Source organism: Hyperoodon ampullatus (genome assembly GCF_949752795.1).
Source record: "Hyperoodon ampullatus genome assembly, chromosome: 12".
NCBI classification, from domain to species: domain Eukaryota; kingdom Metazoa; phylum Chordata; class Mammalia; order Artiodactyla; family Ziphiidae; genus Hyperoodon; species Hyperoodon ampullatus.
The window spans coordinates 69,190,982-69,204,883 of NC_136925.1; the positions used below are offsets into that span (position 1 = coordinate 69,190,982).

Sequence of the window (13,902 nt, forward strand, 5' to 3'; positions counted from 1 at the left end):
AATCCTGAAGAGAGAAGTTGATAGTGCTATTTTTAAACTTGTTCTAATATAATTATCCACTGGTTATTGGAGTTGGAATTTTGTCCTCTAAATCTGAGATGGGAGAAGAATTTTCAGGTTAATGGATATAGGACTACACTATAGCAAGATAAAATAAAGAGAGACCCATTATGGGGCTTTAAATTCAAAAATTTCGTATTTTTCTATTTGAGAAGGTTGTAAAGGCCAGGGAAATAAACATTGGTATTTCTTTGAGGCAAAATGAGAATGTTTTAGGATTGCTTTGAGTAACAGTGCAGTTTAAAATTTGTTCCACATCCCACTATTTACAATTGGTTATCTGACTGCGATGTATTTTTAGGTTTTGCAAATTTTTGTTGAGGGCTATTTTATCTTGCTTCTGAGAATGTAAGGAATGTGAAAACTGCCTGACTTTGACAGAGGGTCAAGCAGAAGAATTACTCTCTTAATTGGTGGTTTTATGTGTAGGGTTATTCCAAAGCAGACATAGGTGTTTTTTGGTAAATTTTTATTTGTTTTGTTCAAGAGGCACAGGTAACATCTGGGTGCTTTAGATTCAACATTATTCAAAGTTTTTGAAGTATCTATCTTCGTGTGACCAGATTCTGGGCAACATAATTTTAGGAACTAAAAGGGTCTGGATATGAGATATTTTATCCCAAGGGTTTCATGAGTGCTCAGTTGTGTAAGATTATCCATCCTGACTATTACTGAGGATAATATGGTCATTTTCTAGATAGAGCAAGTTAAGCAGACCTAGTTTTTAGAGCTTATTTGAGTCACTGGGGAAGAATTACCTTAGAACTGATTTTGAAGACCGATTTGAAAGCTTCATAGTCTTGGTAGACCTACATTTAGGGAGCATTTGAAACTAGGTGAATTACTTTTGTTCCTCTTCTATGAGACTAGAGAGAGGTAGACAGTGTGATAGGACACAAAAAGGGGGAAAGTAGGAGAATAGAGGTTTTTAGACAATTCAGATTTTAGACAATTGAGAAAGAATAATTGAAAATGTTTAACCTTATCATTATTGCCACGAATTTGGCTCAGACAAGACATTACCTGGACAGCACGTGATAGACTTTTGAACTGGGGCATCGCCCAGCAGATCCACGTCATTTCCAGGTCCACAGCCATTATTGATACATTGCAAAGTTAGAACCTTGAACTCAGTGCTGCCCAAGTACTCCTTTACTCTGAGCTTTAAAAATATCCTCACTGCAGTTACTGTCCTGTGACTTCTTTTCCACTGAACTGTTCTCAGTATCTGTTGACCATTTGGGTCATGTACCCAACCGAATTCTCTCAAGAAGTATCTCAGTATTTGTCACGGGTCATTGATATCTTTAAAAAGACCTGAACACAAAGTCCAGTAGTACTAGAATAGTTTATTTAGTGAACTTGATATTTAAATTTATACATTTATAATGTATGTGTTATTTTGTAGTATTAAATGAGGTCTTTAAGTCCCATGTAAATTCTTTGCCCCAGGAAGCTTGTAATTATTACCAAGACAGTGAAAAGACCAGGTAATGTTATCATTTTTAGTAACAGGTCCAGTTATGTAAACTGACATGGAAGCTAAAAGCTTGTTGTTGTTTTTCAAGACCAATTTTTATTAAGGCCACTATTAGATTTTTTTTCAAGAACAATTTTTTATTAAGGCCACTATTAAAAGCTTGTTTTGTTTGGAGAAAAATGTCAAAGTAGAGCTGACCCTGGAAACATTTCCTTTCAGATTACTTCTAGTAAGAAATCAAAGTCTAGAAGGAAATTAGGATGGGTCTAGAACACATTTATCAAAGGAATTATGACTATTTGGATATATAAAAAAAGGAGAGCCCATAGCAGCCACACTAAACTTCAGCCACTTTTTTTCCTTTCCTCTGGCTGTTTTAATTCCATAAGTCTGGCTATTTCCATGCTGGTGATTGGGAAAGGGAATAATAGTTCTAAAACCGGAAGATTTCCATAAACTCCCCACAGACTTTTGCTGAGTTGGGATAAGGTTGTATTTGGGCATGGTGTCGCTAAGTAATCCAGAGGCTAGCAAGAGAAAAAAAAATCCTATTGAGGGGAACAGATTTAATTTCATTTCTTTTTTATCCATGGCCTTTGGTATATTGTGGTGGACTTTAAAATATAATTATTGACTGAGTCCACTTCTTCTGTGCAGTATGAGTCCCTCTACAGAACAATAGTGCCCCTGTGCTGAGAAATCCAAACAGCCCCCGATGGCATCTTCTGCCATTTAGGAATTTGTTTTAAATTCCTCCCCTGGATATCTCCTTCTTGAGGCACCCCCCACCCCCCTGCCCCCAGCCAAAGTCTCAAATGCCAAATCTTGTTGATTCTAGAACCATATACATTCAACATTAACATTGTCCATTTTTCTCCATCTTTTCTGACACCCCCCTTTGCCAAGTCTTTATTATCTGAGTTAGGAATAATTGCGAAAGACTTTACAATGAGCAGAAAAATTAGTGGGAGTCCTGTCAGCTCAGCCATCTGGGTTATCTGCTTTCCATCATCTTTGAGCTACTGTACAACTCAGTGAGTTGTAGAAAACAGATAGTAACGCAAATGATTCTTATCCATAAAAATGCAAAGTAGCTGGAATGCAATTGATTATTTCCCCTTGGATAGATTTGTTTTTGCATCTGTTGTAAATTTATTTCAACTTTCCTTTATTGCATACAAACATGTGGTTTTTTTGAATTTTTCTTTGAACCGGTTGTAACACTCTACTGGTTCCCCGATTACTTAATGAGTTGAAGTCTTTAACATACTTTAATATTACATTTGTATGAGAATCTTGACTTTATCGTTTTTCGAAAATTATTCCTGAACAAGGGGGCCACTGTCATAATCTAATACTGGTTCTTCCTTTCCATGGTTCACCTGAACCTTGGAACCTTCCTTCCATTTCTGACAGAATAACTGGAGTGTACCTTAAAGTGTAAGTCTAAATGCCTCTTTTCTCTTCAGTAAAATCTTTCAATGGCTGCCCCTTGTTCTTATTCGGCTTTTAAGACCCTAAGTAGTTGCCCCCTCCAATCTACTCCTAATTTCACTTCACTTTAGCTCCTCATTATACTCCGGCCACCGCAGTGGGCCTTCTCATGGCTTTTACACATGCTCCTTCCTCCAACTTTTTGGGGCAACTCCTACTCCTCCTCAATGCCTGAGCTTAAATGTCACTTTCCCAAGGACACTTTTTCTGAGCTCCCAGACTAGGGTAGATATGCTCTATATTGTTTTTTTGTTTTTTTGTTTGTTTGTTTGTTTGTTTTTGCGGTACGAGGGCCTCTCACTGTTGTGGCCTCTCCCATTGTGAAGCACAGGCTCTGGACGCGCAGGCTCAGCGGCCATGGCTCATGGGCCCAGCCGCTCCGCGGCATGTGGGATCTTCCCGAACCGAGGCACGAACCCGCATCCCCTGCATCGGCAGGCGGACCCCCAACCACTGCGCCACCAGGGAAGCCCGATGCTCTATATTCTTAAAGTGTTAGCTTTTGAAGCACTTATCATAATTGTCTTTTAAATAATTGCATCTCAAAATATTTGTCTCTCCTTTCCTAGACAGTGGTACGCTCCATGGGTGCAGGGCTTCTGGCATTTAGTAAGCACCCAGTGAGTGTTTGTAGGCTTACTAAATAAATGAATGGCAGTGACAGAAACATACATTTAAATACCTAATACTGTATATATCCATAGACCGGTTGGAAGTGGTTGTATTGGAATTAGATGGGAGTAGAGTGTGGCATTGAGTGCAAAATGGCATAAATTGTGTTACTTCATGGAAACAAATGCATCGGGGCTTTTGCTCCATTTATTCACAAAAACAAATCCAGCTATGCAAAATTTCTGCATTTACATAGTGTCTTGGAGATGGGCTGGAGAGATTGTTAAATCATCATTTGGATTTAATACATATGATTCTCTTATTTATGGGATAGGATTCTTCGAATAGGATCCATCTACTAAATTCATGGTGATGAAAAATGAGATTTAAAACTTAAAATCAGCTCAATTCATTCCTCGATAAGGGATTTGGCAAACAGCTTGAGAATACTGAATAATATTTTGATAGCTAAGATAGCATTCACTATAAATGTATATTCTTTTTTTTGCTGCAAGTCCTTGTTACTATGTCACAGAATACACACGACTTTGGAGTCTGGGTATCCTGAGAAGTAACACAGTGTAGGATAACTTATGATTGTTGGGTTTTGAGAAGTTATGAAGAGCTCGGGAGAAAATGATTATCTAAAGGAGATCAGAATTAGGAAATTAAATACTTATTCCTGGATATGCTGCACATTTATTTGTGACCTTGGGCAAATTACTAGCCAATTTTTTTCAGGTCACTTGATTTTTATTCCTTTAGCTATAAAACACACTTGAGCGTAATAGCTTGCCTCATGTTGCTAAGAAATATTGAGGCATTATTGTGAAACATTATAGGAGATTATAATTACTTAGGAATGCTAAATTAAAACTCTGTCAGGGACTACCCCCTCCCAAACTTGTGGTATCCCTGATCTGTGCTATTCATATATTTTAAACCAGAAGCAGAAAATAGCATTGGCTCATTAAGCCCACTTTATTCCACTGTCTGATGGGTAAAGGTTGAGGGTTCTGTTCACTCTGATTCTAAGAGCCTCATTTGTTAGTGAGCTGTTTTCCCAAGGGAGGCAGCGAAGGCCTCACTGTCCCAGTGTTGGGAAATTTGTTCTGACTTTGAGCCTGAATTTTCTCTGGCTGACTTGCAGAGCTGCTCATCTGTCAGAGCAGAGACATACAAATTGCAGAAGCACTTTTCTCAGTTTGCTGAGGTGGTTCTCAAAGGAAGTTTGAAAATAAAGGTTAGGTAGAGAACAGGCCAACTTAAAAATGCTGAACTTCACTTTAGGCAGATTTCTGCTTTTTCTTTTTCGAAGACAAAGATGAGCCAAGTTTTCATTTAGTTACTATTCCACACTTGAACTTTAAATTGATAGGACTTAAGAGAGGAAATCTGCGAAGCATTTTTTACAGGTTTCAGTGTGAAGAGCGATTCCAGTGTGTTCCATTTGAGACAGTGGGACATTGCTTTCAGTGTCCGATTGTTTGCAACTTTGTTCATGTGGGAAGTGGTTGGCCACAAAAATAGACGTGGGAAAGGATGTGTAGGTGGGTGCAACAAAAGCAGTCTGTAGATGTTTAGTCCTCTTTTTAGTATCGTGAAGGAGACTGTACAGGCTTCCTTGTGTGATGATAAATAACATCTATAGTAGAGATTTGAGCTGGAGTTACACACTGGGTCTACTATTGATTTATTTTCATTAATATGTGTATGGCGACTCAACTCATTGTTTTAGGGGACCATAAATATTCAAGTGGTTCCTTAAGTTTCAACTTATGTCTGTTCAGCAATACCCCTAAAGCAAACAATAAAATGCATTTCATATTCCTAAACAGCTTCCAGACATGTTTTAGCTATATTATGTAAATATGTTTGGGGTTTTTTTTGCTGTTGTTTGTTTTCATTCAGTTTGATTGTTTTGCTTCCAAACACTATACTTGTAGAGTGACTTTCACCTAGTTACTGTGGTTAAATTAAAGAAACTATACCTAAATATTATTTAACATGCTGTGTTTGTACATATTGAGGACTTAATAAATGATTTTGATTGAGCCTATTAGTATTTGTAATCGTTAAAACAAATTTGGAAATTTGGTAGTATATGCTGTGTCTTTGTAATTGATGATCAATTTTGGTATTGATCTGCTGAGAAGAAATTCCTTTTCACCCTTCACCTAGAGAGGGGAGAGCAGAGCCACCCACGCCTGGCGGCCAGGGGCAGGGCCACTTGCACACTCCATGGGCAAATAACCAGGTGAGGTCTGCAGGCTGAATAAACCCCAACTCCATATACCCATCAGGCAAGGTCTGCAGGCCGACTCAATAAACAATACAGCTCACTCCATATATGTACAACTGGCAAAGCACTGGAAATGTTTGAAGAAAGCAGTTCCTCAAAAGATAGGCTTCCATGGGACCAGGGTGAGGCATTAGTTAGGGCATTGATAATGATAGTGTAAAGGAAAAGAGAACATTTCCTTTGTTTAATAAAGGAGAGGCAGCTGCCTTGTCCCTTCCTTCTCCTTAGGGTGTCTCCTTAAAAACATAATAGGCCCAATTTTTTGGTCAGGAAGTAGATAAACCCATCTCCAACTTTCCAGTGCAAAATAACAAAGACCTCAAAATTAACTCAAAAGTCTCTCCGGAGTTGACAGGAGACCAGCACGAGGACCATCCATTTGTCTCCCCAGGAGGTACACACTCATTGTTCTTTATTCTACTTTACTGTATGTTTGTGTGAAATTCTGTCCAGACTTTCTGGTCTTCTACCAACTGCCTGCATGCACCTCATCTGATATGAGTATTCAATAACAAAGTGTTTTCTCTGTTTTCTACGTTGAATAAAGATCTTTTGTGAGAGGATTTTTTATTTTCCCAAGAGATTATAAAAAGAAAAATAACAGGGCTTCCCTGGTGGCTCAGTGGTTGAGAGTCAGCCTGCTGATGCAGGGAACACGGGTTCGTGCCCCGGTCCGGGAGGATCCCACATGCCACGGAGCGGCTGGGCCCGTGAGCCATGGGCGCTGAGCCTGCGCGTCCGGAGCCTGTGCTCCGTAACGGGAGAGGCCACAACAGTGAGAGGCCCGCGTACCGCAAAAAAATTAAAAATAAATAAATAAAATAAAATAAAATAAAAATAACAGTGTCAGATAACTCCACTTCCCACCCAGTCTGGCTCCCCTCATGATTAGCCATGCTTGGAGGGTGCCTACCAGTAGCTCTTGGAGCTAAAAGCTTCCTAGTACAGTTGAAAATGGTCCCAGGGTCTCCTAGTCCTCTTTAACAGAAAGAGCTTCTTTCCCCCAAAACCACCACCTCTTCAACAATCCTCTCTTTATAACTCACTGGCCCACAGTGACCTAGACCTACTTATCCACGCACCAATCAGAGACCACCTCCGAAGGTGGAGATGGTGGGGTCACATGGGCTGAATGCAAAAGCACAAGGTGGCATTTAAAAACTGTTATCTTTTCACTCTTCTCCATATTATACACAGTTAATAACTTCACTATTTGTAGTGGGATTAGGTAAATCACAGGATAGACTCTGTACTATATTTCTTATTTGGTACAAATTTGGCAGAATCAAGCTAGCTCATAAATCCCTTTTGCTGTGCTCCCCATGCTGTTGGTACAGATTTTATTTACTCTGTTTAGATTCTGAGTGCCACAAAGGTGCAGACTGCATTTGTCATCCCTCACTTGTTAGTGTCAGCAGGGCACACCACATAAAGGAGGCCGTCTTCTGAACCCCAAATCTAAGTCCCAGTTCTACTACTGGTTTGTTTGTTGTCTTTACAAAGCATTAACATTTCACCCTTTTAAGAACTCCAAACTGCACTTCCAAAATTTTGCTTTCTTATTCAATCTTTTATAGATTTTTTTTTCCATTACTACTACTGCTGCTGCTGAAAAACTTGACCTACGATGGAAATAATTATGATTTGCGATTATTGAAGAAAGGGGTGAATAATACAGTATTAGATTATTAGATTAGAGAGAGGGTGGAGAGCAGATCACATGGGATCTCTTATTTGGAGTTTAAATTGTATTTCCCCGTGATGAGAGTCCGTTAGGTTAAAGCAGAGACATGACATGATGTGATCTGCACCTTAAAATTAGAGTTATTCTGACTCTTATGCAGAAGTAAAGAGGTTGGTCGGCCTGGTATTGGAGACGTGGATGCGAGTGGGGCCACTAAGGAGTGGTGGTCACCTTCGGAATGTGTTTTCGGAGGTAGAAATGACAGGGTTGTTATGGATTAGAGATGAGGAATGAGTGAAAGGAGAAGAATCTGGTGTGACTCCTTTGTTTTTTTGGTCTGCACAAGTATAATGACTCCTGGTATTTTGCAATCAATCATTTTCCCTAGTCTGTGGATGGTGGTGTGTGTGTGTGTGTGTGTGTCCTTCCACAGAGTTTCTCAGTTCCTCAGAGGACTCACTGTTGACTAATCTTGTATTTCCCCTGTATGTGGTTATGCCCTATGAGAGAGATTACCAGTCATCCTAGGATCCAGTATGCCTGTAGACAAGATTTGTTGATCCGGCACAGTGTTTTAGGACATTACAAATATCAGGAGATTATACACATAAATTCAGATTTCCAGCTCTTTTGAGAAACCAGAAGTCCTACCAACAGTGGGCTGGGATTCTCAAATGGCCGCTGCTGGATGAAACTGAGCACTGGCTCTTTCAGCCTTTAGGGCTGGCTGATTCACCAGGTGTGATGGGCCCATCAGGTTGGCCACATTCAACTGAACCATCACGTATCCATGACTGTATCTGCAGCCCTTGCCCTCCCTCAGACCCCAGCTTATCCCTCCTGCATTGTGATGACAGTTTGCTTCTGTCCTCTGACATTTTCGATTCAGGAGCTTCAGTGTCTCAGCTGTAGGTATTAACGCTGGTCCCTCTTGGAGTCAAAATAGTGTTAGAACTGGTGTTAAGAGCGTTCAAAGAAGTATAGGGGACCAGGGGATGAGAGGAGACAGCCAAAGCGAGTCACCTGTGACATCTGTCATTTGGATTCCTATCGTGTGGCCTTTTTAATTTTTTTTTAAGGTTAAATGCGACGCAAGGCTTATCTGTCTTCCAAGTTCAAGATTATTCATTTGTACTATTTTGTGTTTATTGGAAAACTGTGGAAACCCTTGCTTATAAATGGGGAGGGTGACCTGAACTTGGCATTTCTGCAGGGCCAGGCACAAAGGAGGTATTCACCAGATATTTGTCCAATTGAATTATTAAACTGTATTCTGTCTGTCAGAGAAGTTTCTGCAAATAAGTCTTTGCAAAGAGTTAAAAATCTAAATAAGACTTTAACCGTCAGGCTGAATCAGGTTTTATTTTTATTAAACCATGACTTCTGACATTTCCCAACTGTTTCCCAGGGTGGATCCTATGTTTAGAGCCTGTGATTCAGAAGTAACAGAGATGCTTTAAAGCCATGAGCTTGGAAAACAATTTCATTCTGAGTTCATTTAAATGTGGTATATATCTTGTTGCCCTCTTTGGGAAGTCATTAAATGTACCTCCTCCGCTGCACCACTGATTAACTGTTTCCTTCCCTATATGTCATGACCCTGTGCCCTCATAATTTTAGTAGCAGCTTAGTGTGGACTTTGAGAACCTGGATTTGGAGTCAGATCTGTGGTATCACATCCTAGTTCTGCCTCTAGCTCGTCATGTCACTTCTATGTCTCAGTTTTCTTACCTTAAAGTTCTATCATAAAGAAACAAAGAATGCATCTACATCTCTGTAAATCTCTTAGAGCATATCTGATACATAGTAAGTCATGCTATTATTATGTCTAGGGACATTTCATGTTTGCGTTGTCTGTTTTTGTATGGCCCACGAGCTAAGAATGGTTTTCACATTTTTAGGTGCTTGCAAAAAGTCAAAAAAAGAAGAATATTTCATGACATGTGGACATTATATGAAATTCAGATTTCCACGTCTACAAATCATGTTTTGTTGGAACACAGTCACCATTCCCATTGGGTCATCTGTTTATACATTGTCTGGGCTGCTTTCACATCTTGACAACAGGGTTGAGAAGTTTCAATAGAGACCACCTGGCCAGCAAAGCCTAAACTAAGTGCTATCTGGACCTTTACGAAAGACATTTTCTGACCTCCATTGTAAGGCACAAAGCACTGAATCACCATACTTATAGGTGTTACTCTCCTAGGTGGTACGTGGACTGGGCTCTTTGGTATAGTTTGGTTCTTTCCATCTGCCTATGGGACGTTCCTAAATTGCATTTGTCAGGAATAGGTAGTATTTTGTAGTGATTGGCTATGTGTGTGGGGAGTGTGGGTGTGTGTTTTATATGTAAGTTTTGAACCACAGTTTTAGATTTGTAAGAGCCCTGGTACCTTCCTTCATTGTCCAGTGAAGAGATCCATGGGCTGTATATTCCCTCCTGCAGGTGTACATGGCTCTTCTGAAGGTACCAGATGGGAGTGCACACCAACCATGCCATCACTGGGGGTGGGGTGGCGGAGTGTTAGGAGAATAGGCACACAGCACAAAACTTATTTCTTACTGATCGCCATCAATATTTATCTGAAATTTGGAAAAAGAATAAAGAAATTGCATTGCTGTTACTGTCGGGGTTTTTTTTTAAAAAGAATATAAAGGCATTGGTTTCCCTAGTATAAGTGATTGACTTCTAGAAGGACAGAACTCTGTCTCAGTTACCTTTGTTTCAAGAGAATGCTTCACAAAGAGTCTTTCTCCAGATTTGTTCCTCAGTAAACAAATGAATGACCCGGACAAGAGAGAGGAAAAGAGTGTCTCATGTGGAGAAATTAATGCTGCCTCTTTTTTTTTTTTTTTTTGCGGTACGCGGGCCTCTCACTGTTGTGGCCTCTCCCGTTGCAGAGCACAGGCTCCAGACGCGCAGGCTCAGCGGCCATGGCTCACGGGCCCAGCCTCTCCGCGGCTTGTGGGATCCTCCCGTACTGGGGCGCGAACCCGTGTCCCGTGCATTGGCAGGCGGACACTCTCAACCCCTGCGCCACCAGGGAAGCCCTAATGCTGCCTCTTAATGAATGCCTCCCACTTTACCACTGAGCAGCAGTGGAGCCTAGGGAAGAATCCATTGGGTTTACTGCTGAGTTATGCTTGTCTCACAGTGCATACCTAAAGCACAGGTGTGCTCTTGTATCATCATGTTCGTTAGTTTTGAATAGGATATATCCCTACAGATCATCGTATTAGTGAATTCGGGACTTGGAAGATCTTTCTCTGTGAAGTGACACTTACATGCACTCAGGTTCAGAATCTGCTTTTACATTCCTGCCTAAGATGAAGTGCTTACTTGTTTTATCCATTCTTTCATCTACTGTTGAAATTTTATGGCACTTTTATGACAGTAGGAAACATTACTACTGTAATGATATGATAATGTACTGAATGATAATATCAACCATTTACTGAACATCTGTCATCTTAGTGTTTAACAGATGAGCCAATAGATGTAGAAAGGCCACTTTTCCAGAGTTACACGGCTGGTAGGAGGCTTGTCTACAATGAGGTCATCAGTGGGCGTTCATAACTATTTGTAATATGGACTAATATTTATATTTACTTTATTTTAGTCTATGCTGATTTGTGTTACTTCGTTTCTTTTTTGGAAAATGGATACTGTAGTGGATTTGAGAAGGGTTAAATGCCGCCCAGACATTATTTAGCTGCGCTTGTCATCAGTAATTCCTAAGGTCCTTTCTGTGCCTAGATACCCTTATTTGTTTCTCCCATGAACTTTACTTATGTTGTTGTCTCTTTGCTCTGAGGTCAGAGTTGTTCACGTCTTCCTGAAAGGGAATCTGGGTATTTGGTGGCTAGTTTGCTGAAGTGTACTTGGGTGGGTTTTGAGAGGAGGAAGGTAAGAGGTAGCAGATGACCAGGGCTACTTCTGCCCTTTGCTTTTACTGAGAGCAGGTAGGAAATCTTTAATGTGCAAAAAACTTCCCCGCTCTGCTTCTTGAAGTATTGCCTCTGGATCTGGTCTCCTGCATCACTCAAATCTGTTTATCATTGTGATCGATGGAGATAATCCATGTATCTCTGACATCGTCACTGCTCACATAATGGCAGCTGGAAATAGAAAAGCAGCTTTGTTTCAGATATAAATAAGTCATAGTTTATTCTTTACTGATTCTAAGGTGAGGACTTTACCATACTTCCTCTCATTTAGAGTATATGAACTATGGAAAAGCCACATGATAGAAATCACTAGTTTACTATACATTACACATAAGTAAAAAATGTAAGAAATCAGGAAGAGAGGAAAAAAGGGAAAATGCCAAGTTTTAGGAAACTTTAGGATGGCTTCCTTCCTTCTCCTCGCCCATTTCAAGCTCAGAGTAAAATTTTGTTTCGTATGACTTTATATGTATGTTTTAAAGTGAAGAATAAAGAATATACAATAATTATTGGTTATAAACTATCTTTATTATTGACAGGAAGTAAAACTGTTAATCTCTGGGGATTTCATATTAGAAGGGAATAATTTGATTCAACATAATCATACAACATTTATTATACTGTGCTTTATAGCTATCTGGACATTTTCACATAATATTCTTTATTTGATCTTTACAATACCTGTGATTTAGAAAAAGGTAAATAGTAGTAAGTAGCTGATTTAGGTTCACCAGTTAGTTAATGGTCAGACAGATTAAAACTGAGGCGTCCTAATTTTCTGTGCAGTAATTGTCCTTTGCATACAACCGTGATATCACACACAGACAGGCAAGGTCCACCTGTGAATGGGGTAGGATTTTTCTGGCATGGACGCTAGAATATGTTTATCAGGGGAAGTTGATGCTGCTTATTAGTCAGAAGCAAGAGTTTAGAAATTCTATAGGTTTTGTCATTCAAAATACAGGATGGGAACTGGATTTAGACACAGAGCCAAAAGTGTCTTAATCATTAAGAAATTGGGACCTAGAAATACAGACCTAGTGCCTGAGAGCTGAAATTGAAGTGGAGAGCTGAAATTGATGATGACGTGACCTGCTTCCATAATGGAAATACCAAAAGCCATGCTTATACTGTGAATGTAAAGTGCAGAGCTGGAATAAGAATCTGCACACTTTTCTTTGGCCTCTGGAGGCCTCTTTGGCCTCCAGGTGCTGTATGCTCATGTATATTTTTAACACATCTTCTCTTTCAGGAATACAATGGACCCTCGAACAACACGGGGGATTAGGGGTGCTGACTCTGTAGAACTGAAAAGCCATGAATAATTTAGTCAGCTCCCTCCTATCCCAGTCCTACCTCAGCGGTTTCAACCAACCACGAATCATGTAATACTCATGTAATACTCTAGTGTTTACTACTGAAAAAAAATCCATCTGTAAGTGGACCTACACAGTTCAAACCCATGTTGTTCATGGGTCAACTGTACATACAAGGCATACTGACATTAATCACAGTTTTATTTGCTCCCTTTCTAAGAAATAATGCAATTTATGTCTTTCAGCTCAAAACATTTGTTATAGATTTCGAAGTTTTCCATACAAGGCAAACTTGTATAGTCTGGTGATCATCCAGACTTTTAATTGGAAGAAATGAAACTATTCATTTATTTGCCACTTATGTATGAAATTTCTGCTGCTGAAATTGTACCTTTTCTTTTATAGAGTGGAAAACCACCCATCAGTGATATGTTCACAGACCTCAAAGATGGAAGGAAGCTACTGGATCTTCTAGAAGGCCTCACAGGAACCTCACTGGTGAGGGATGCCATGTTCAAGAACCAGGCTAACGGCATATCTCTCATCATTACTGATACTTGAAGACCCTCTTGGGGGTCCTTACAATGTAAAGGCTGAAATAGGAACGTTAAAAAGGGGTTTTAATGAATTTTTTGATTGAGCGATATTTAGGCTTTATTGAGGGCTCTATTTTTATCAAAAAAATACTTTATGTGTTTATTGCTCTCAGACAGTAGAGAATTACAAAGAAGAGTGGATATGTAAAGAGGGCATAATATTTTGAATTGTAGAAAGTAGAGACAAATACATTTAAATGTTATTTAACAAATAGTAAAAAAAAAGTTTTGAAAACTGATGGCATTTATTTTTATTCAGATTTTCAGTATTATCTTCATGTTTGTTCCATCATCAAATCCAACTCTATTGCTTTATGTGTGAGGTACCCAATACTCACACAGAAATAACTCTGCCAATGAAGATGGTATATTTTATGGGTACAACCTTTAACACTAGAGGTAGAATT

The 13,902-nt window shown here is 39.5% G+C and overlaps 1 protein-coding gene across 1 annotated transcript in view; it reads left to right on the top strand.

Moving 5' to 3' along the window:
- UTRN (utrophin) overlaps positions 1-13,902 on the top strand; it is a gene marked incomplete at both ends in the record, with an annotated part of 450,045 nt that overhangs the window by 44,719 nt on the left and 391,424 nt on the right. Inside the window, one exon of the mRNA XM_079716566.1 lies at positions 13,305-13,397. Coding sequence (XP_079572692.1) covers positions 13,305-13,397 — 93 coding nt within the window. The remainder of the gene's footprint in view (positions 1-13,304; positions 13,398-13,902) is intronic.